We start from the raw sequence: 23,950 nt of genomic DNA on the forward strand, positions 1-23,950 counted from the left end.
CTTCATGGCTTTTTTTTACCATGATTCATTAGTTCATCAAAGTTAATTTTTGTTAACTTTTTTCTTTTTCTTTTTCCCTTTTTCAACCAACATCTTATCAATCTCTTTTAAAAAAAAACATTTTTTATTTTTCATTTTTAGAGTCATATTTTATCCCTTCATAGTAGTTAGCCTTATTTTTGGCATATATATATAAGTTGTTCTCTCTTTAAAATTTTGAGATACAGTTTCTTCTAACAGATCAAAATATACCCTAAATCACTAGTGTATGGCTCTGTTCTAGTCTCCTGCCTGATCACATTCTCTCCCTTTTTTCTTTCTTTTTTTTTTTAATCTTCTTTCTTTTTTCAAACAACTTCTTATCTTATCAAGTCCTTTTATAAAATCTATTATAATTTTCATCTTTACAGTCATCTTTTATCCCTTCATTGTATCAACCCTTATTTTGTACATATATGTCTTTCTTCCTTTAAAATTTTAGGAGGCACTTTTTTCTAACAGACCAAAATACGCCCAAAATCTAGTGTGTGGCACTGATCTATGCACTAGCCTGATCATATTTGATCACATCTGCTTTTTTGTATTGTTCTGTTTTTGTTTTTACCTTTTTTTTTCTTTTTTCTTTCTCTATTTCTTTTTTCTTTCTTTCCCTTTCTTTTCCCCTGGTTTCAGGTCTTTTCTGATTTGTATACAGTATATTTGCTGGGGACGTTGTAAACCTGTTAGCATTTTGTTCTCTCATTCATCTATTCTCCTCTGGACAAAATGACAAGACGAAAGAAATCACCTCAGCAAAAAGAACAAGAGGTAGTACCGTCAGCCAGGGACCTACTCAATATGGACATTAGTACGATGTCGGACCTAGAGTTCAGAATCATGACTTTAAAGATACTAGCTGGGCTTGAAAAAAGCGTGGAAGTTATTAGAGAAACCCTTTCTGGAGAAATAAAAGAACTAAAATCTAACCAAGTCGAAATCAAAAAGGCTATTGATGAGGTGAAATCAAAAATGGGGGCACTAACTGCTAGGATAAATGAGGCAGAAGAGAGAATCAGTGATATAGAAGACCAAATGATGGAAAGTAAAGAGGGTGAGAAAAAGAGGGAGAAACAACTACAGGACCACGAAGGCAGAATTCGAGAGATAAGTGATTCGATAAGACCAAACAACATTAGAATAATTGGGATCCCAGAAGAAGAAGAAAGAGAGAGAGGGGCAGAAGGTATATTGGAGCAAATAATAGCAGAGAACTTCCCTAATGTGAGGAAGGAAACAGGCATCAAAATCCAGGAGGCACAGAGAACCCCTCTCAAAATCAATAAAAATAGGTCAACACCCCGACATCTAATAGTAAAACTTACGAGTCTCAGAGACAAAGAGAAAATCCTGAAAGCAGCTCGGGAGAAGAGATATGTAACCTACAATGGTAAAAATAGATTGGCAACAGACCTATCCACAGAGACCTGGCAGGCCAGAAAGGACTGGCAAGATATCTTCAGAGCACTAAACGAGAAAAATATGCAGCCAAGAATACTATATCCAGCTAGGCTGTCATTGAAAATAGAAGGAGAGATAAAAAGCTTCCAGAACAAAAAAAAACTAAAGGAATTTGCAAACATGAAACCAGCCCTCCAAGAAATATTGAAAGGGGTCCTCTAAGCAAAGAGAGAGCCTAAAAGCAGCAAAGATCAGAAAGGAACACAGACAACATACAGTAACAGTCACCTTACAGGCAATACAATGGCACTAAATTCATACCTTTCAATAGTTACCCTGAATGTAAATGGGCTCAATGCCCAATCAAAAGACACAGGCTATCAGATTGGATTAAAAAACAAGACCCATCCATACGCTGTCTGCAAGAGACTCATTTTAGACCCAAAGACACCCCCAGATTGAAAGTGAGGGGGTGGAAAACCATTTACCATGCTAATGGACACCAAAAGAAAGCTGGGGTGGCAATCCTTCTATCAGACAAACTAGATTTTAAAACAAAGACTGTAATAAGAGATGAGGAAGGACACTATATCCTACTTAAAGGGTCTATCCAACAAGAAGATCTAACAATTGTAAATATCTATGCCCCGAACATGGGAGCAGCCAATTATATAAGGCAAATAATAACAAAAGCAAAGAAACACATTGAAAACAATACAATAATAGTGGGGGACTTTAACACCCCCCTGACTGAAATGGACAGATCATCTAAGCAAAAGATCAACAAGGATATAAAGACTTTAAATGACACACTGGACCAAATGGACTTCACAGACATATTCAGAACATTCCATCCCAAAGCAAAGGAATACACATTCTTCTCTAGTGCCCATGGAACATTCTCCAGAATTGATCACATCCTAGGTCACAAATCAGGTCTCAACCGGTACCAAAAGATTGGGATCATTCCCTGCATATTTTCAGACCACAATGCTTTGAAACTAGAACTCAATCACAAGAGGAAAGTCGGAAAGAACTCAAATACATGGAGGCTAAAGAGCATCCTACTAAAGAATGAATGGGTCAACCAGGAAATTAAAGAAGAATTAAAAAAATTCATGGAAACCAATGAAAATGAAAACACAACTGTCCAAAATCTTTGGGATACAGCAAAGGCAGTCCTGAGAGGAAAGTATATAGCAATACAAGCCTTTCTCAAGAAACAAGAAAGGTCTCAAATACACAACCTAACCCTACACCAAAGGAGCTGGAGAAAGAACAGCAAAGAAAGCCTAAACCCAGCAGGAGAAGAGAAATAATAAAGATCAGAGCAGAAATCAATGAACTAGAAACCAAAAGAACAGTAGAACAGATCAACGAAACTAGGAGCTGGTTCTTTGAAAGAATTAACAAGATTGATAAACCCCTGTCCAGACTGATCAAAAAGAAAAGAGAAATGACCCAAATCAACAAATTCATGAATGAAAGAGGAGAGATCACAACCAACACCAAAGAAATACAAACAATTCTAAGAACATATTATGAGCAACTCTATGCCAGCAAATTAGATAACCTGGAAGAAATGGGTGCATTCCTAGAGATGTATCAACTACCAAAATTGAACCAGGAAGAAATAGAAAACCTGAACAGACCTATAACCACTAAGGAAATTGAAGCATTCATCAAAAATCTCCGAAAAAACAAAAGCCCAGGGCCAGATGGCTTCCCAGGGGAATTCTACCAAACATTGAAAGAAGAATTAATACCTATTCTTCTGAAACTGTTCCAAAAAAATAGAAATGGAAGGAAAACTTCCAAACTCGTTTTATGAGGCCACCATTACCTTGATCCCAAAACCAAAGACCCCATCAAAAAGAATTACAGACCCATATCCTTGATGAACATGGCTGCAAAAATTCTCACCAAAATACTAGCCAGTAGGATCCAACTGTACATTAAAAGGATTATTCACCACGACCAAGTGGGATTTATCCCTGGGCTGCAAGGTTGGTTCAACATTCAACATCCACAAATCAATCAATGTGATACAATACATTAATAAAAGAAAGAACAAGAACCATATGATCCTCTTAATAGATGCAGAAAAAGCATTTGACAAAGTGCACCATCCTTTCTTGATCAAAACACTTCAGAGTATAGGGATAGGGGGTACATACTTCAATATCATAAAAGGCATCTATTAAAAACCCACAGCGAATATCATTCTCAATGGGGAAAAACTGAGAGCTTTCCCCCTAAAGACAGGAACACGGTGGGGATGTCCACTATCACCACTGCTATTCAACATAGTATTAGAAGTCCTAGCCACAGCAATCAGACAACAAAAAGAAATAAAAGGCATCCGAATTGGCAAAGAAGAAGTCAAACTCTCACTCTTTGCAGATGATATGATACTGTATGTGGAAAACCCAAAAGACTCCACCCCAAAACTGCTAGAACTCATACAGGAATTCAGTAAAGTAGCAGGCTATAAAATCAATGCACAGAAATCAGTGGCATTCCTATACACCAACAACAAGACAGAAGAGAGACAAATGAAGGAGTCGATCCCATTTACAATTGCACCCAAAACCATTAGATACCTAGGAATAAATCTAACCAAAGAGGCAAAGGATCTGTACTCAGAAAACTATAAAATTCTCATGAAAGAAATTGAGGAAGACACAAATAAATGGAAAAATGTACCATACTCATGGATTGGAAGAACAAATATTGTGAAGATGTCAATGCTACCTAGAGCAATCTACACATTCAATGCAATCCATATCAAAATACCATCCACTTTTTTCAAAGAGATGGGACAAATAATCTGGGTGCCTGGGTGGCTCAGTTGGTTGGGCGGCTGCCTTCGGCTCAGGTCATGATCCTGGAGTCCCGGGATCGAGTCCCGCATCGGGCTCCCTGCTCAGCAGGGAGTCTGCTTCTCCCTCTGACACTCTTCTCTCTCGTGCTATCTCTCATTCTCTCTCTCAAATAAATAAATAAATAAATCTTAAAAAAAATAATCCTAAAATTTGTATGGAACCAGAAAAGACCCCGAATAGCCAGAGGAACGTTGAAAAAGAAAAGCAAAGCTGGTGGCATCACAATTCCGGACTTCAAGCTCTATTACAAAGCTGTCATCATCAAGACAGTATGGTACTGGCACAAAAACAGACACATAGATCAATGGAGCAGAAGAGAGAGCCCAGAAATGGACCCTCAACTCTATGGTCAACTCATCTTTGACAAAGCAGGAAAGAATGTCCAATGGAAAAAAGACAATCTCTTCAACCAATGGTGTTGGGAAAATTGGACAGCCACATGCAGAAGAATGAAACTGGACCATTTGCTTACACCACACACAAAAATAGACTCCAAATGGTTGAAAGACCTAAATGTGAGACAGGAGTCCATCAAAATCCTAAAGGAGAACACAGGCAGCAACCTCTTCGACCTCAGCCACAGCAAATTCTTCCTAGAAACATTGCCAAAGGCAAGGGAAGCAAGGGCAAAAATGAACTATTGGGACCTCACCAAGATAAAAAGCTTTTGCACAGCAAAAGAAACAGTCCACAAAACCAAAAGACAACCAACAGAATGGGAGAAGATAGCTGCAAATGACATATCAGATAAAGGGCTAGTATCCAAAATTTATAAAGAACTTATCAAACTCAACACCCAAACAACAATTGATCCAATCAAGAAATGGGCAGAAGACATGAACAGATATTTTTCCAAAGAAGACATCCAAATGACCAACAGACACATGAAAAAGTGCTCAACATCGCTCGGCATCAGGGAAATCCAAATCAAAACCTCAACAAGATACCACCGCACACCAGTCAGAATGGCTAAAATTAACAAGTCAGGAAACGACAGATGTTGTCAGGGATGCAGAGAAAGGGGACCCCTCCTACACTGTTGGTGGGAATGCAAGCTGGTGCAGCCACTCTGGAAAACAGTATGGAGGTTCCTCAAAAAGTTGAAAATAGAGCTACCATACGACCCAGCAATTGTACTATGGGTATTTACCCCAAAGATACAAATGTAGGGATCCGAAGAGGTACATGCACCCCGATGTTTATAGCAGCTATGTCCACAATAGCCAAACTCTGGAAAGAGCCAAGATGTGCAGCTACAGATGAATGGATAAAGAAGATGTGGTGTGTATATACAATGGAATATTATGCACCCATCAAAAGGAATAAAATCTTGCCATTTGCAACAACGTGGATGGAACTGGAGGTTATTATACTGAGCAAAATAAGTCAATCAGAGAAAGACATGTGTCATATGACCTCACTGATATGACGAATTCATAACTCAGGAAACAAACTGAGTGTTGCTAGAGTGGTGGGGGGTGGGAGAGAAGGGGTGGCTGGGGGATAGACATCGGGGAGGGTATGTGCTATGGTGAGCGCTGTGAATTGTGTAAGACTCTTGAATCACAGACCTGTACCTCTGAAACAAATAATAAATTACATGTTAAAAAAAAGAAGATAGCAGGAAGGGAAAAATGAAGGGCGGAAATCGGAGGGGGAGATGAACCATGAGAGATTATGGACTCTGAGAAACAAACAGGGTTCCAGAGGGGATGGGGTTGAGGGGATGGGTTAGCCTGGTGATGGGTATTAAAGAGGGCACGTACTACATGGAGCACTGGCTGTTATAGGCAAAAAATGGATCATGGAACACTACGTCAAAAACTAATGATATAATGTATGGTGATTAACATAACAAAAAAACAAAAAAAAAACGAAGAGCAAAGTTTACAGAAAGAAAAACAAAATCCCACATTACACTCCTTGCAAACACTTATGATGATAGTGGTCATGACTGCTATGATAAACCTAAATACTCTAACCAGGACTGTGATCGATTGAACCAAGATAAAAATATTCTATGACACACCAAAAAGGGTACCTTTCGTGGTAAAGATGGTGATTGTCCCAGGTTCAACACTAAGGGAAGAGGTAGAGAGCCTGGTGTTGATTGCCGTGGGGATGTCTGGTGACAGCGTGGAGGGAGCAGAGCCAGGCATGGATGTCCTGCCAGAGGAGATGACGTCGGTCCTCGAGGCCTCATCGGTAGTATCAGTGGACATTACAGAAGGGACAGTGACTTTCTCTGAGTCTGTGGCGGTGTGCCGGGAGGTGCTGGTGTCCCCCAGTTCCGGGGCAAGGGATGATGTTGACTGTGTCTTCAACTCTGTGGTTTCAGAAAGGCCAGCCATTGGTGTGGAAATTGTGGCATCCCCACTGAGCGAAGAGGTGACGATTGGAGTGGTGTCTTTGGGTGTCTCTGAGTCCGCTGGGGCGGAGGACTGGGAATCCTGTGCAGTACTGATGATCCCCATGCTGGTCACTGCTGTGTTCCCGGAAAGGTGGAGTCCCTCTGTGGTGGTAGAGGCTTCTGAAATTACCCGGGTCTCAACTGAGGTGCTGCTCAAATCTGAAGATGAACTTGTCACACGTACGAAAGTTGTGCTCAATGTGCCGGTGGTGCCCAGTTTGCCAGGGGCGCCAGGTGAGGTGGCAGGGACAGGTGCAGAAAGGCCCCTGGCTTGTGACGTGGGGGAAACTAGAGAAAGTGAGGTCATGGCCCGGGAAGGCACCAGGGAGGATGGAGATGTGAAGTCTAGGTCAGAGGAAGGGCTTGTCCGTGACCCATCCTCAGAACCTGCGCCCATGCTCATGGTGACTTCTGGGCGTGCAAAACCCTGAGTCCCAGCCGCGTGACTCTCTGCCCAGGAGGCTGTGGCTGATGCATCCGAGGCACCTGTGCCCTGTGGTGTAGCCCCAGGGAGAACTGTTTCGGTGGCCATGGTTATAGCTGTGGACTCTGTCATGACGGGGGAGGTAGACAGCCTGGTGTTGATTGCCGTGGGGATGTCTGGTGACAGCGTGGATGGAGCAGGGCCAGGCATGGATGTCCTGCTAGAGGAGATGACGTTGGTGCTGGAGTCCTCATCGGTAGTATCAGTGGACATTACAGAAGGGACAGTGACTTTCTCTGAGGTCATGGCGGTGAGCCGGGAGGCACTGGTGTCCCCCAGTTCTGGGGCGAAGGATGACGTTGACTGTGTCTCCAACTCTGTGGTTTCAGAAAGGACAGCCATTCGTGTGGAAACCGTGGCATCCCCACTGAGGGAAGAGGTGACGATTGGAGTGGTGCCTTTGGGTGTCTCTGAGTCGGCTGGGGTGGAGGACTGGGATTCCCGTGCAGAAGTGATGATCCTCATGCTGGTCATTGCCGTGTTCCCGGAAAGGTGGAGTCCCTCTGTGGTGGTAGAGGCTTCTGAAATTACCCGGGTCTCAACCGAGGTGCTGCTCAAATCTGAAGGTGACCTTGTCATATGTCCCAAAGTTTTGCTCAATGTGCCAGTGGTGCCCAGCAAGCCAGGGGTGCCAGGTGAGGTGGCAGGGACAGGTGGAGAAAGGCCCCTGGCTTGTGATGTGGGGGAAACTACAGAAGGTGAGGTCATGGCCTGGGAAGGCACCAGGGAGGATGGAGATGTGAGGTCTAGGTCCGAGGAAGGGCTTGTCCGTGACCCATCCTCAGAACCTGCGCCCATACTCATGGTGACTTCTGGGCGTTCAAAACCCTGAGTCCCAGCTGCGTGACTCTCTGCCCAGGAGGCTGTGGCTGATGCATCCGAGGCACCTGTTCCTTCTGATATAGCCCCAGGGAGAACTGTTTCGGTGTCCATGGTTATGGCTGTGAACTCTGTCATGATGGGAGAGGTAGACAGCCCGGTGTTAAATGCCTTGGGAATGTCTGGTGACAGCGTGGATGGAGCAGGGCCAGGCATGGATGTCCTGCTAGAGGAGATGACGTTGGTGCTGGGGTCCTCATCGGTAGTATCAGTGGACGTTACAGAAGGGACAGTGACTTTCTCTGAGGCCGTGACAGTGTGCCGGGAGGTGCTGGTGTCCCCCGGTTCCGGGGCAAGGGACGACATTGACTGTGTCTTCAACTCTGTGGTTTCAGAAAGGCCAGGCATTCGTGTGGAAACCGTGGCATTCCCACTGAGTGAAGAGGTGACGATTGGAGTGGTGTCTTTGGGTGTCTCTGAGTCTGCTGGGGCAGAGGACTGGGAATCCTGTGCAGTACTGATGATCCCCATGCTGGTCACTGCTGTGTTCTCGGAAAGGTGGAGTCCCTCTGTGGTGGTAGAGGCTTCTGAAATTACCCGGGTCTCAACTGAGGTGCTGCTCAAATCTGAAGGTGACCTTGTCACACGTACCAAATTTGTGCTCAATGTGCCGGTGGTGCCCAGTTTGCCAGGGGCGCCAGGTGAGGTGGCAGGGACAGGTGCAGAAAGGCCCCTGGCTTGTGACGTGGGGGAAACTAGAGAAAGTGAGGTCATGGCCCGGGAAGGCACCAGGGAGGATGGAGATGTGAAGTCTAGGTCAGAGGAAGGGCTTGTCCGTGACCCATCCTCAGAACCTGCGCCCATGCTCATGGTGACTTCTGGGCGTGCAAAACCCTGAGTCCCAGCCGCGTGACTCTCTGCCCAGGAGGCTGTGGCTGATGCATCCGAGGCACCTGTGCCCTGTGGTGTAGCCCCAGGGAGAACTGTTTCTGTGGCCATGGTTATGGTTGTGGACTCTTTCATGACGGGAGAGGTAGATGGCCTGGTGTTGATTGCCATGGGGATGTCTGGTGACAGCGTGGATGGAGCAGGGCCAGGCATGGATGTCCTGCTAGAGGAGATGACATCGGTCCTGGAGGCCTCATTGGTAGTATCAATAACAGAAGGGACAGTGACTTTCTCTGAGGTCATGACAGTGTGCTGGGAAGCGCTGGTGTCCCCCAGTTCTGGGGCAAGGGATGACGTTGACTGTGTCTTCAACTCTGTGGCTTCAGAAAGGCCAGCCATTCGTGTGGAAACCGTGGCATTCCCACTGAGGGAAGAGGTGACGATTGGAGTGGTGTCTTTGGGTGTCTCTGAGTCTGCTGGGGCAGAGGACTGGGAATCCTGTGCAGTACTGATGATCCCCATGCTGGTCACTGCTGTGTTCTCGGAAAGGTGGAGTCCCTCTGTGGTGGTAGAGGCTTCTGAAATTACCCGGGTCTCAACTGAGGTGCTGCTCAAATCTGAAGGTAAACTTGTCACACGTCCCAAAGTTGTGCTCAATGTGCCAGTGGTGCCCAGTTTACCAGGGGCACCAGGTGAGGTGGCGGGGACAGGTGCAGAAAGGCCCCTGGCTTGTGACGTGGCGGAAACTAGAGAAAGTGAGGTCATGGCCCGGGAAGGCACCAGGGAGGATGGAGATGTGAGGTCTAGGTCAGAGGAAGGGCTTGTCCCTGAGCCATCCTCAGAACCTGCGCCCATGCTCATGGTGACTTCTGGGCGTGCAAAACCCTGAGTCCCAGCTGCGTGATCCTCTGCCCAGGAGGCTGTGGCTGATGCATCCGAGGCACCTGTGCCCTGTGATGTAGCCCCAGGGAGAACTGTTTTGGTGGCCATGGTTATACCTTTTATGGTAGGAATCTCGTTAATACTGTGTCCTGCTTCTTTGCTGATGAGTGCTGGCCTCCCTGTTAACATGTTTGTAGAATGACTTACCATTTCATTACTCGTGACCCCTCCTGTAATTTTTTTTGCAAAGACTGGCAGCTGTGAGGTAGTTCGGCTGATCATGTTCCCCACAGATATTTCTTGAAATGTGTTCCCTTGAGGATGTGAAGTAGTGGTTGTGGATGTTGACACCGATTTCCCAGTAGCCCAGTCAAGAGTGGGCAGAAAATCAGGCTGAGAATTGGATTGGAGGATATTGGGTTCAGTCTTTGTATTTGGATGGTCAGTAGTCCAACTTGTGCTTAAATCATGAGGAAGTGAGGGGCTCATCGTTGCAGTACCAGAAGTTGTTGAGATGGGCATAGATGTAGTTGTGTCTGAAGGACTCCATGTTCTCTTATTTGTGGACTTCGTCTCTTTAGCTGAAGCATATGATGGAATGTGCAGGCTGGTTCCAATGATGGTCACAAGACCATGGGGAGTAGATAAAGAGCCTGATTCAGTGCTAGATACTAAGGATGAAGTTGTGCCCATTGCAGAACTTGTTTCAGGAGAACCTGTGTCTGTTATAGCCCAGGGGCCTGATGTTGGGGTAGAAGCAGTTGTAGGTGACCAGGTGGAAGCAGGCTCTAGGGAAGACATGCTGGTCTCCGTGGCCAGGGTGCTCACTCTCCTCTCTGGGTTAGACATGGTAGTCAGGACTGAGTTTGTTCCCATGGTGGTGATAGTGGTGGAGACATCTGGAGTGGGGGCTGTGGTTACACCCATGACGCTCACTTCTGCAGGAGATGAGGTCTCTGACAGTTGTCCAGGCATAGAGGAAGCATCACTAGTTGCTACACTTGTGATGGCCACTAGAGTCTTAGATCTCATTGAAGGAAATGTGATAGATGGTGAAGAGCTCATTACTCCTCCTGAGGCATTGGTGAAGCTGGTAATGGCTTGGCTTTTAAAGGTCAGAGATGGTGATGTGGTTTGTTCTATGGAGGTTAGATGCAATGTGTCTGTGGCCCCTGGGGATGCACCATGAATCAGATCACTCCCAGTTGTCTTCTCTGACCATGTGATAGCAGATGAATAAGCCTCCCCCACAGATCCACCTGTCTGCTGTTCAGCTGTCACTGCCCTTTTACTGAAGGCAATGGAAGGAGCGACCATGCTGCTGACCCATGTCTTGGTTTTAAGTTCAGATTTCTCTGTCACTGAGCCTGTGGCTACCTTGGGGGTTATAACAAAACTTGTCGCAGAGTCCTGAAGGCCAGTGGAAGATGGGCTAGAAGGGAAATGCTTGTCCATTGTGGTCCCTTCCGTGGAACCAAGCCATGTGGACAAGTCCATTTCAGTTGTTTTAGAAGTCAGGACTGAGCTGACTTGCTGGACATTCCTTGTGGAAGTTGACTCTCGGTGGAGGAAAGACATTGTTCCTCTTGACTGGCTTGTCCCTTCTGGTGTCCCAGAGTATATAGTGGCCCGAGCTTCAACTGGATATGGGGAGGGTGAGATGTTATTTGTAACTACCACTGTTTCTGTAGATGATTCTGCTGGCACCACAGTTCCTGTGGACAAGTGAAGGAGTTTGGTGCTGCCACTCCCTGTGGTCAGGGATTGAAGGGTGGCCAGTCCCATCGTGGTGTCTGTGGGGGTAGTCTCTGTTGGAGTCTCCCTAAAAGAAGTTCCCACAGTGGTCCTGGTCTTGAGGCTGCTGCTGGGCTCCTTGGAGCTTGGATTTATGATATCTTCGGATGTTCCTGGGCTTCTGGTGGACAGGCCTGTGACTGAAACAGCTCTTCAGTTAGGAAGTATGCAAGGAGGTAAAAAAGGGGTTCTTATGGTTTTGATTCTCCTTCCTTTCTCCTTATAAATTTGCACATATTCTGCTCTTCTAGATGGCAGGAATCACATTGTCCTATCCTTGTATCTAATGTTGGGCATATGAGCTTGGTCTACTGGCTCGCAGAGCTCCCTCTGGCATCCTATGTTTCTCTATCAGTGTGGCCTCCATGCAGACCTATATACCACATCTCATGTCTTAAGGGAGGGTGAAGATTCTACCCAGGAACAGGGGAAAACTCTCCCACCTTTTGCTCTGTTTTTCCTCCTTCGTCAAGCCTTTAATCATTCTATTTTAGTCTGACATCTGCCTTTATCCCCCAGACTTCAAGACTGTGATTTTAATTAAAAGCTCTGTGGCTTGGTTTTAACAGGTCAAGAGAAGAGGTAGATCAAGGCATCTTACTTCCTATATATTTTCATATTCTTTCACCTCTCATCAGGAAAGGCAGGACATTTTTACTTTTTTTTTTTAAGATTTTATTTATTTATTTGACAGAGAGAGACACAGCGAGAGAAGGAACACAAGCAGGGGGGAGTGAGAGAGGAAGAAGCAGTCCTCCTGCAGAGCAGGGAGCCCGATGCGGGGCTCGATCCCAGGACCCTGGGATCATGACCTGAGCCGAAGGCAGACGCCTAACGACTGAGCCACCCAGGCGCCCCAGAACATTTTTACTTTCTAGCATAGAAAGACATGTCAAATGATTGCTTTCAGGAATCAGGGCAGCTGTATTCAACCACTTAAGCACCTGAAGTGGACATCTCTCACCTGTGGCCCATGTACTAAATATTGTAACAGTGGATAGTATTATAATCATCTTGTAATTATGAATTGTCCCACAGAATAAACCAAGCATCTCAAGTGTACCTTTCCCTGTTCATGGCAATCCCTGACTTCAGTGATGGTGTCTGAGTTAGGAAAGCCCTTCACAATTGGTCAACTCATTTGTAGAGACACTATCTGTTCCTAAAGCTGAAGTGATTGGCTCTTGAACATATAAATCACTAAAGAGAAGCAATTTATATTAGAAATCAATAAATTTCTAGGGGCACCTGGGTGGCTCAGTTGGTTAAGCATCCAATTCTTGATTTCTGCTCAGGTCATGATCTCAGGGTCCTGGGATCGAGCCCTGCGCCAGGCTCTGTGCTCAGTGGGAAGTCTGCTTGAGGATTCTCTCCTTCCCTCGCCCTCTGCCCCTCCCCCCACTCTCTATGTCTCTAAAATAAATAAATAAAAACTTTAAAAAAAGAGAAAGAAATCAATAAATGCTCCATAAAAAGTATTGGTCGCTGGAGGGGAGATTGGTGGGGAGACAGGGTAAATGGGTGACGGGCATTAAGGAGGGCATGTGATATAATGAGCACAGGGTGTTATATGCAACTGATGAATCACTGAACTCTACATCTGAAACTGATGATACACCCTATGTTAACTAATTGAATTTAAATAAAATAAGTTAAAAATAAAAAATATTATCAATAGCCTCTGGATACAATAGCAGAAAGTTTTGATTATGTACCAGCGCATAGGACTTAGGCAATCAATTATTTTACTCCAGAGACTAGTGTTAAGCATAGTATACACAGATGATCATACATACCCAGGCTGAGGATAGTCACCAGAGGTGCAGGGTCACCTGTTGACCACGTGGTGCCTCCATATATTCCCTCACTCAGCTCCCTGGTGGTGGTTGCCACAGACTCCTGAGTCCCTGAAGGATAAGAGGATTGAGGTGTCAACCTAGCATTCCCTCAAGATGTGCATACACAAGAAATGCTTTCACTAGACACTGGCTCAGCCATGTCTTCATCGGTCTCTGAGAAGGCACATTGCAAGGAAGAATTCTCTTGTTGGCATGAAATCAAACCCACAAGATGGCCTGCATCATAATTATAGAAGAGCTCCCTGTTGATGGTGAGACTGCTGAATTGATTGGTCTCAAGCGAAAGCATTTGGTGATATTCTGTCTCCATCACCTATAAATATGCGAATTCACCATTGGTTAATTTTTCCCTCCCATGTTTTAGACTCCATAAGTAAAATCAGGATTATACCATGGATTATTATATCAAATTAGTAAGCACATGCAAATACTATGTCTTGGTTATGCACTTTGTCATTTTCCTTTAACATTCTTTTATAACTATCATCCTGCAGACTTTATATCTGGGGAGGGGAAAGGTAGGCTCTGACTGGAAGGAACTGAATTTGGACCCAAGGATGCTGAAAGTGTCACCAGTTACATAGAGAAAGTAAATGATCCTACTAGATATGTGGAACCAGAAGGACATTCTCAGAAGGAATTCTCTCTCCTCCTCATTGAATAGTATCCACCAAATCTCAGAATGCCAAGGCAAGGGAAGTCAGGAACTAGGTTCTCACTTGTCAATGGGATAGAGTTATCAAGACTTGGAGCTGAGCTGGTCTCTACATCAGGGGAGCTCTCCTCAGTGGCTATAGTCACAGCTACACCATACGTGGTAGCCTTTGGTGGCCTGGCCAAAGAAGTCACCTCAGGGGCCTTGTCTTCTCCCACAGCAGTGCTCAGAGACCAGAAGGAATCTTCTGGGGAGCCAGGGCCTAGGGAAGCTGTGGTTTTCTAGGATTGAATGTTTGTGGATGATGTGGATGGTGTTAGTCCTGAGGCAGGTAGAGGAGAATTAGGGGCTCTGGATCTCTCTGCTTTGGAGGAGACAGAAGAAGCTGAGGTTGAACTTGAGGCAGGTACTAGGGAGGACAGAGATTTGGTCTCTTCTCCAAAAGAAGGTTTGTCTATGATGGAGCCTCTAACTCTCTGTTCCTAGGAGTGATCATCAGTGAGAGTAAAAAACCCTGAGTCTCAGCAGAGAGGACACTTCCCAGGAGGTTGTGGTTGTGGTGTCCAGAGTAAGAGTGCTATTTGCTATAGTCCTAGATGGGCTTGTTGGTATGTTGAAGGTCATGTGTAAAGAATCTGCCATGGGAGGGAGAGAGAATGGTTGCTGTTGGCTCTGCCAGGGAGGTCAGTGTCACCCACTGACTGAGTAAATCTGGGCTAGGTAGTCAGTCATAGGAAGTGAACTTAGTCCCAGTGATTTCAGTAGTAGTATCACGGAACATTTGGGAAAAACCATGCCGAGTCTGTGCCTGTGCTGGAATCCTGAGAAGTACTAGTCTCCCTCAGTCCAAGAGATTGGGAGGAACCAGTCTGCCCCAGTCCTTGCAGACCTAGGAAAAATGGAGGCTGAAATATAAAGGTTGGTGGCCTCCATAGTGAAGGCTGTAACCATTGGTGGTGTGAGCTTGTGTGATTCTGAGTGGGTAGAAGCAGAAGAACATGGTCAGCCCCAGAAGTGGTCACCAGTACATCTGTGAAAGGATGAGTTCCCTCTGTGTCTGTGGTGGTCTCCGAAGCAGCTAGTGTCTCTGCTGAGGTATTGATCCAAGTTGGAGAACTGTTCCCAGTTTCTGTGATCTCAGGTGAGTGAGTGACCCATCAGTTGGCCAAGACCCCCATCATCTCAGTGGTCAGTGGTATGTCACTTCTGAAAGTGGGTGACATTGTCATCTGTAGGGTAGGAGCCTTTAAGCTCTGTCCCTTGGAACTTGTACTCAGAGTCAGATTTCCTTCAGGAAGAGTCATTGCTACTGGGGACTTGTGCCCTGACATTGTAAATGTCATGGTGAGAGTTGAAGGAGAACTCTGCTTGCCCTCCATGCTGCTAGGGACTGGTGTTCCCACGATGGCTACTTCTGTGCTGCTGACCATCCAAGGATGCTTGACCCCATCTGTCCTGGACCCTGAAGAGAAGGCCTGTATAGAGATGGTTTCAGGCTCCAGAATGAGTTCCTGGGAACTTGTATCCCTCTGAGCAGTTGACCTGGTGATAGTTGCTGCTGATGGGTATTCACTGGTTTTTCAAGATCAAGGTAGTTGCAGGGTCAGTCAGAGAAGCAAGAACCCTTTCTTGCTCATTTACATAAGGCTGTGTGCTTGGCTTTTCAGAAGTAATGGAAGCATATAGTGTTGGCAGTCTGATCTACTCCTGAAGTCTCAGCAAACATCTGCTGGCCATCAGGAGAAATTGTGACGTGATACAGCACAGTTGTCCCCCCAGCCCTCCGTTGCTAAAAAGTGTACTCATGATTTTAGGAAGTATTAGTGATTGTGGTGAGGTTTCCATGATTATGAGATTAATATCTTTTGAGCTTGTCCTGAGAGAACATTTAACAAATCTGTTTCTGACCACCTGAGGGAGAGTCTGTCCCTCCTTTTCTACACGTACTTCTCCTTCCCCATATTTGGCCTTATTCACCCCTGCCCGTGGTCCCTGTTCCCCCATCTGAAACCCCTGACCACTGAATATTATTTCTAAGAAATTAGGCCATAATTTAGTATCTATACTCTCTTATTATTTCCCATTTTGGAAACTCCTGTTCGGCTTTTAAAGAGAAACTAAGTGCGAGGAAAATTAGATTATAAAATAGGTCAGTCTCCAAACCTCTATCACTTCTTCCTGACAAGAGAGAACCATTTCTTTTTCAGATAAACCTCTGGGACACAGAGTTGACTTTCTCATGGCATCACATCTTCCAAGATGGTGTTTTTTTCCCATGTAAGGATCATTCCAGGAGCCATCAACCATCCCTGATCAATTCTTATCATGATAGTTTTGGACTTCTTTCAGTAAGAGCCATCCACTAATGAACATGTCCCGAACACAGAATGATCTCTTGTGTTCTTAGAGATACGTAAGATCTGTATTGAAGAAACAGGGCCAAGAAACCTACATTCTTAGGAGAAATCCAGGTGGTACCAACTTCTCAGACTAGTTTTAGCAATAGCACAGTTTGCCAGAGAACAGAAAACATGCTTCCTAGAAAGACAAAGTTAAGCAGCAGCTATAATATCATACCTGCAGGGTCAACCACTGTCACAGGTGTTGAAGGGTCACGGTTCAGCCATGAGGAAGTTTCATATGTGCGGAAGTTAGTAATGGACATCATAGACCCATCAGTGCCTGTAGGAGAGACAGGTGGGTTGGACGGATATTGGTCAGTTTAGAAGGAATGCACTTGAGAAAAATCAACATGTGAACACTTTGGAAACAAAGATTATTTACAAGGAAGTGTTATTCAAAGAGTAGAGACAGGAGAATGTAGGTTCGGGGTGATGTGAATGCCAACTCTGCACAAGAATTGTGCCCATGAACAAGCACAATGGAGTAAGGTATTAATGGGCAGGAATTGATCCATTGATTCTCTTGTCTCTTTAGTGCCAGCATCAACAGAATCCACATAAAGTCTGGAGGTCATGGGCATCAAAGTGCTGGTCTATTCTATAAAGAATGGGCTGGTCAAAGAGGTATATGAGTGAAGCAGATGGCTGCCCAGGTGACTTTAAGCCAGATATTCTAACAGGACATATTGGAGGGCATACACTAGATAGTGTCAGGAAAGACTGTCAGATTCCTAATGGGAAGCAGTTTGCTTTATAGATAATGATAACTAAGGTGATGTGATCAGTCAACTCAGGGAGATGAGACAGACACAGAAGCCACAGACTTCTATGCCCACCAGTCTTACTGAGAAGGCTCGTCAATCAGGGATACCTAGGGAAGCTTAGTCATGATGGGCTGATTCTCGTCTGGGTGAGAACGGGTGACCCCGAGAAGTTTCAAAACCTACACATAAAAACGTAGTATTCTACCACATTGTGTAGCAATTCCACTACTAGATATTTTCCCCAAAGCATTAAAAGGACTCAAACAGATATTTGTACACTAATGTTCACAGCAACATTTTGTCTATCGGTGATTCCCGATAGACAGAAGGAGGAGACAACCCAAATGTCCGTCATATATGAATAAACAAAAGGTGGTATATATCCACAATGGGATATTATTCAGCCTTAAAAAGGAAGGAAACTCTGACACCTGCTACAACATGGATGAACCTTGAAAATATCACACTAAGTGAAATAAGCCAGACACAAAAGGGCAAATAGTACATGATTCCACTTATATGAGGTCCCTAGAATGGTCAAATTCATAGAGGACAGAAATAGAATGGTGATTTCAGAAGCAAGGAGAAGGGGAAAATGAAGAGTTAGTGATGAATGAGAATGGAGTTTCAGTTTGGGAAGATATAAAAGTTCTGGAGACGGATGGCGGGGACAGTTGCAGAGCCATGTGAATGTGCTTAATGCCACTGAACTGTATATTTTACCTCAATAGAAAAAAAGTTTTTAAAAAATGTGATACGCATGGGGCGCCTGGGTGGTGCAGTCGGTTAAGTGTCCGACTCTTGGTTTCAGCTCAGGTCATGATCTCAGGGTCCTGATCTCGGAGTTGTGAGGTCAAGCCCTATGTCAGGCTCTATGCTGAGTGCAGCGTATGCTTGTCTCTCTTTCTCCCCCTCTGCCCCTCCCTCCACTCACGAGCACTCTATCTCAAATAAATAAATACATCTTTTTTTTTAAAAAAAAATGTGATATTCATCAGGAATGGCTACAAAGCACTACATCAAAAACTAATGATGTATGGTGACTAACATAACATACTAAAATTTAAAAAAATACAAAGCACAATATGGATGAGCAATCCCACACTCTGGGTATATGCAGGCGACTTCCACAGTGATCTAGAAAACCAGATAACAGGGAACTATGGTGACGGTCTTGGCCAACTGGACATTTCCCTGCAGCCAGAATCCTGAAGCAATACAAGTAAAACAGCCTGTTAAAAGAGGGGAGGGGATTTCTTACCATCTTCAATGACAAACCAAGGAAAACAAATCCCTTTCCAAGAAGGCAGAGGCAGCGGGTCCTTACTCATGAGTGGGGGCAAGCTGTCAGGATGAGGAACAGGCGCTTCCTGACCCAGAAGCCTCACCTCTGTGGGGCAGGGCCTCTGACAGTGCAGAGGGGGATGTCTGGCGGGGCTCTGTCTTGGCTTCAGAAGAGATTAATGCTCCTGATGAGATTCTGGCCAGGTCAGTCTCCACTCCCAGGCTGCTGTGCTCTAGCCCTGGGTTTCTAGTCTTGGAAGAAGCGTGGCTGGTCTGTGCCAGAATGTTGGTAAATGCTGAGGAGGAGACCCAGTTTGAGGCAGTGGGCTCTAAGGGAGAGGCCCTGGTCACCGCTGTGGTGGACAGATCAGAAGAATCAGGACTGTTGCTAATGGTGGGGGATGTGTAAATAGAGGAATTTGTCCCCCTCCAGAGGATGAGCTGGACTGGGGCATGGTAGAGCTTGTCCCCCCATCCTCCCCAGGGCCCACGGAAGATGTGGCCACCGGGGGAGACGGGGACGATCTCGTGCCCAGCAGTACAGAGGCCCAGGAGGAAGCAGTTTCCCCCATTGTGGGGGGAATGCCCAATGCAGTGGTCCCCTCGGGGGACACATCAGAGGTTGAAGAAGAGGCTCGTGGCCCAACTCTCCTTACGGTCACTGATGATTCTGACGCCGCTTTGCCTTCCGGGAGTGCTTGGAATTAAAGACAGAGATGAATTGCTCCCTTTGGCAACTAAACTTGTTCCCAGATCGACGGTGGTTTTTCCATGGTCAGATGTCTGAGTCACCCCTCTGCTGGTTTCCGCAGAGCTGGTAGTGAGACAAGGAGCCTCTGTAGACCACTGTGGGGGTGAGCTTGTCTCATCTTGAGACATGGCGCTGACCGGTCTTGCTGCCTCTGATGGTGTGAGTCCTTTCTTGGATGTCAAAGCGGTGAGTGCTGCTGGGGACATGGGCTTTGTCGATGGAGGAGTAATGGGGAGGGGTGGAGATGAGCTCTGCCCGGCTTCTGGGCTGGGGGGACTGGAAGTCTGGATGCAGACACATCGGTGCTGCTTCTTGTCCCCCAGGCTGTGATACCTCTGGTTGTAGCGTCTGAGGTTGAATCAATGAATGAGGTGGATGCACTTGGTTCTGGGTCCATGGTGAGTTGGTAGGAGGCTGTGGCTGTGCCCCCTCCTAGGTACTGGCCCACGGTGGTCAAATCTTTTTTTTGGAAAGCACTGGTGTCTACTCCCGGACTTGAAAGTTCATGAGAAGGTACAGGTGTAGATGTAGCAAACGTTGTCTCGGATGAACTTGGACTTGAGACGTCAGGGGCAGTTGAGGCCATGTCCTCTGTTGAGCTGGTACTCAGCCACGTGGCCACGGGGAGAGACGAAGTGAGAGCCCACAGCCAAGAAGTGACTGCGTTCTCCTTACTGGTTGTCGGGGTCAAGGACTCACCTGAGGCCTCAGAGGTCAGTTCCCATGTTCTGTTTCCAGAGGAGGCAGAGGCTGCTGCAGACACTGGTCCTGGCGTTGACTGTGTCCCAAATCCAGGGGATTTTTCTGCCAGATCTGTGCCCTGGGATTCAGTGGAGTGTTCAACTCTGCCTGTGCTGGTGCATGGTCTTGTGGCTGGGCTAGCGGGACCGGGTGTCCTTGGGATTTTAGGGCTTTCAGGGTGAGTAGCTGGGTGGGTGGACTCTGTTCTTGCATAGGTGTCCATGGCTCTGAACTCCTTCACTGGGCGGGATGAGGAGACCCGAGCCGAACGTGTCTCTGTGGGATCCAGAGGGGTGACGTATGTGGTACCCCTGGTACTGGTCTTTCCAGGAACGGACAACTCAGGGGGTGATCCAGAAGAGTCAGACATTTCCTTAATGTCCATTTTTGCTATTGATACAGCAGTGGTGGTCTTCACGGAGGGGGAGGTGAGGGGTGGGTCAGAGCCAGTTTTCATCACTGTGCTGGGACTCTCTGAACAGGTATGTATTCTGGAGCCGAAGCCGGATGAGCCCATTGATTCTGGGTGGATGCTGAAGGTAGGGACTCTCTCTTCTGACAGCCTCACTGATGGGGCTGACGTACCCAGGCTTTTCCCTGTATCGGCACTGGCTGGGGTCTTCCTGGGTGATGAGGACGTCGTAGAAGGTAAGTTGGGCAGGTCCCATGTACCAGTCTCAGTTGTGCCCGCTAGCACGCCTGTGGAGACTCCCTGGGCTACAAACATGGTGGTCACTGCGACTTTGGCAGCAGGAGCAGGAGATGAGGCTGGAAGCCTGCGCCAGTGACTTCTCGTAGAGCTGGGCTCCGGAGGTGAGTGAATTGTTTCTGGAGTCAGAGGTGGGCTGGTTTCATTGCCAGAAACCGTCATCCCTCCGGAGGGCACAGGATGGAGGGCGTCAGACAACATGCCAAGCGAGTGGCTTGTCCTCCCCGCGGCGCCTGCAGCAGCTGTGGACTGAGACGCGGTTGCTGAGACTGGGACCCTGTCCATGGCCAGGGCTGCATCCGTGGATGTCTCCGATGGGGATGTGCTTCCAGGGGGCAGGCGGGTGGTTCTCAACTTCTGGTCGCCGCCCTCTCCCCTTGCGGGTTGTACCCTGCTGGAAGCCGGGGCACCAACAGCGGCTGGGCCTTTCGTGTTGTGTGTCGTGAGTGTGGCCGTGGGAGGTTCCCTTGGAGACATTCCTTCCATGGAGCCGGTGTTTAGGGAACTGGATGTAGGAACCACACCAGTAGCAGCAGGAGGAGTGGCCGCGGCTGGAACGGCGCTTGGGGCTGAAGGGGACTTTGTCTCAAACTTGGGACTGGTGTCTGGCCAGCCGCCGTTGCGAAGGGCGGTGGGATAATTAACCGCGCTCGCGTGGGTCTGTGACCTCCCTGTCGTGGAAGTAAAGGCGGAGGTCCGAGATGACCGGGAAGCTGCAGGAAACTCAGGGCCCACTGACTCTGCGCCGGTCTCTTCCGAGGCCGAGGAGGGCGATGGAGAAAGGGAAGGCTTCGTTCTGGAAACGCTAGTGATCCTGAGGGCTGTGGGGCCCCCTGACTGTTCCGAAGCCAGAGTCCTGGCTTTGGGGGTGCTGGGTGTGTCTGGGGCTTCAGGGGAGGTGCTGAGGGCGAGCACCCTCCCAGCTGTCCCTGCCCCCGAGGGAGAGGGACGGGCCAGGGCAGAGGTCGGACTTGTGACTCTTGTAACACTTGCTGTTGTATTTCTTGGTGTCATGGGAAAAGGGACAGCTGAGCTGGGCTCTGTTCTTTCTGTGGTCCCAGGGGTCCCTGTGGTCAGGGAAGAGGTAACTCTCTGCACTGAGAATGTGCTGGAGCCTGACCCTTGATCACCCAGATCCGAAGCAGGTGACAGGAGGGGCCCACGGGAGGTTAGCGTGCTGTCTCCCTCAGAACCGGGCTCGGGGGAGGCCAAACGACTTCCAGTGTCGGACGGAGTCAGTCCTGGGCTCGTCAGCTCCCTGGAATCTGGGGTCTCCCTAGATGAGGTCTCAGGATAGGTAGGAGAAAGCATCTCAGGTGATGAGTGTGTGCCTCCTGGAGTACTTGAACTAGCGGCTGTCCCCGTCTCAGCTGGAGAGGTGACGGGGGCACTTTTCCTGGTCTGACTCACACCTGCGGGTGTCTCAGATGAAGTGGCTCTTTCAGTGGGGCCGGTTGTGGCCAGTCTACTCCCTGTGCTTCTGCTTTCTGTCACCATGACCCCGGTGGGGACAGTCCACCGATGGGTGAGAGGGCCACGTCTGGCTTCCACGGGTGAAGTTCCTTCGGGAGGACTGCTCTTCGGAGTGGTGAGCCCAGGGACTTCCACAGTAGAAGGGCTCCCAGCTGTTTCTGTGATGTTTGATGCCACTCCAGGATTTGTCTCTGTCCACTGCGTGTGCTGGGGTTCACCAGCAGACTGAACCAAGCCTGCCTGGGTCTGTGCCGTGGCTGTTGGGGTGCTGGGAAGGGGTGCCATGGGGTGCTCAGTACTCTCCAGGGCAGCGGTGCTGGTGCTGTGCCCTGGCTGGGGGGAGGACCCCTGAGCATCACCTGTCTCCCTGCTGTCAGGGCTGGAGGCCGAGGTGACAGTCAGACTGTTCTCTCTGCAGGAGCAGAGGTTCTGGTCGTGGTCTCAGCTGGGGAAGTAAAAGGGCACTTTTGTTCACCGTGGTCACACCTGCGGGAACCTCACATCTCGAACTGGTGCCTGTGTGTGTCCCTGTGCATTCAGTGCTGTGGCCCCAAGGACTGGGTAAAGGCGATACCTTTTTGGGTTTTTACAATAAGCGGTGCTCTGCTGCCACCTAGTGGCGTAGTTCAGGGATGCTGCTACAAACCCCAGAGGCTCAGACCAGCCCGCCCAGCAAAGAATACTGGACCCCAAAGGTCAAGAAGGCTGAGGTCCAAAAAACTTGTCCCTACTGTACCTCCCACAACTTCCTTCCCGTCACCTTCTATAATCATAGCGACATCCTTGCAGTTCCCCAGCCAAACAAATCATAATTCTGCACTCCTCTTTCCCTCTGTCCACAGTTAACACTCTCGTCTTTCACAAATTAATACCTATTCATCACTCAAGATTCAGTTCAAGCTAGTGTGTTCATTCTTTTGTCCTTACTGAATTTCCTAAGTGTTCTACAGTGTGCACACATTCATTCCACTGGGATTTGCAGGAAAGTCTGAGAAGGAAAATAAATATTGATGTGGGGAACAGAGACAAAAGGAAAAAAAAATAAGTTTCCTTACAACTTATAAGGCAGTCAGACAAAGACAATTGTCATATGATCTCACTGATATGTGGAATTTAAGAAACAAAACAGAGAATCATAGGAGAAAAGAGGGAAAAAAATAGAACAAGATGAAATCAGAGAGGGAGACAAACCATAAGAGACTCTTAGCTCTAGGAAACAAACTGAGGGTTGCTGGAGGGTAGGTGGGGTGGGGAGATGGGGTCACTGGGTGATGGGCATTAAGGAGGGCACTTTTTGTGATGAGCACTGGGGGTTATACGCAACTGGTAAGTCACTAAGTTCTATCTCTGAAACTAGTAATATACTATATGTTAATTAAATTGAATTTAAAAATTAAAAAAATTAAAAAGGTATTGCGATAATTAAAAAAAGATCATTATTAAATACAATTATGTCCTTTAGGTGCTGTATATTAGTAATTGATACTCCTGCTCAAACTAGGATTAAGGTTCTGTTTTGGGGCAAACTCCTGGAGTTTCTAATTTATAACTGTACTGTGAAAGATACATGACAGTAATTCAACATTTGATTTTTCTTAGTTTATTTAAAAATCATTTTAGTGTCTTAGTGAATGTTTTTGTTAGTCTGCATTTGTTGTTGTTGATTAGTACATTACTTTATTTTTAAATTGTGATAGAAGTTTGATTATTTTT

At 46.9% G+C, this 23,950-nt stretch overlaps 1 protein-coding gene across 1 annotated transcript in view; it reads right to left on the minus strand.

Moving 5' to 3' along the window:
- Nucleotides 1-23,950, minus strand: part of MUC16 (mucin 16, cell surface associated) — a 101,120-nt gene that overhangs the window by 71,381 nt on the left and 5,789 nt on the right. Inside the window, exons 2-4 of the mRNA XM_035726177.1 lie at nucleotides 16,691-16,795; nucleotides 13,396-13,506; nucleotides 6,364-11,739 (exon numbers count right to left, since the gene is read on the minus strand). Of these exons, the coding sequence (XP_035582070.1) occupies nucleotides 6,364-11,739; nucleotides 13,396-13,506; nucleotides 16,691-16,795 (5,592 nt within the window). The remainder of the gene's footprint in view (nucleotides 1-6,363; nucleotides 11,740-13,395; nucleotides 13,507-16,690; nucleotides 16,796-23,950) is intronic.

This window comes from Zalophus californianus, chromosome 1 (assembly GCF_009762305.2).
Source record: "Zalophus californianus isolate mZalCal1 chromosome 1, mZalCal1.pri.v2, whole genome shotgun sequence".
In the NCBI taxonomy this organism is placed as follows: domain Eukaryota; kingdom Metazoa; phylum Chordata; class Mammalia; order Carnivora; family Otariidae; genus Zalophus; species Zalophus californianus.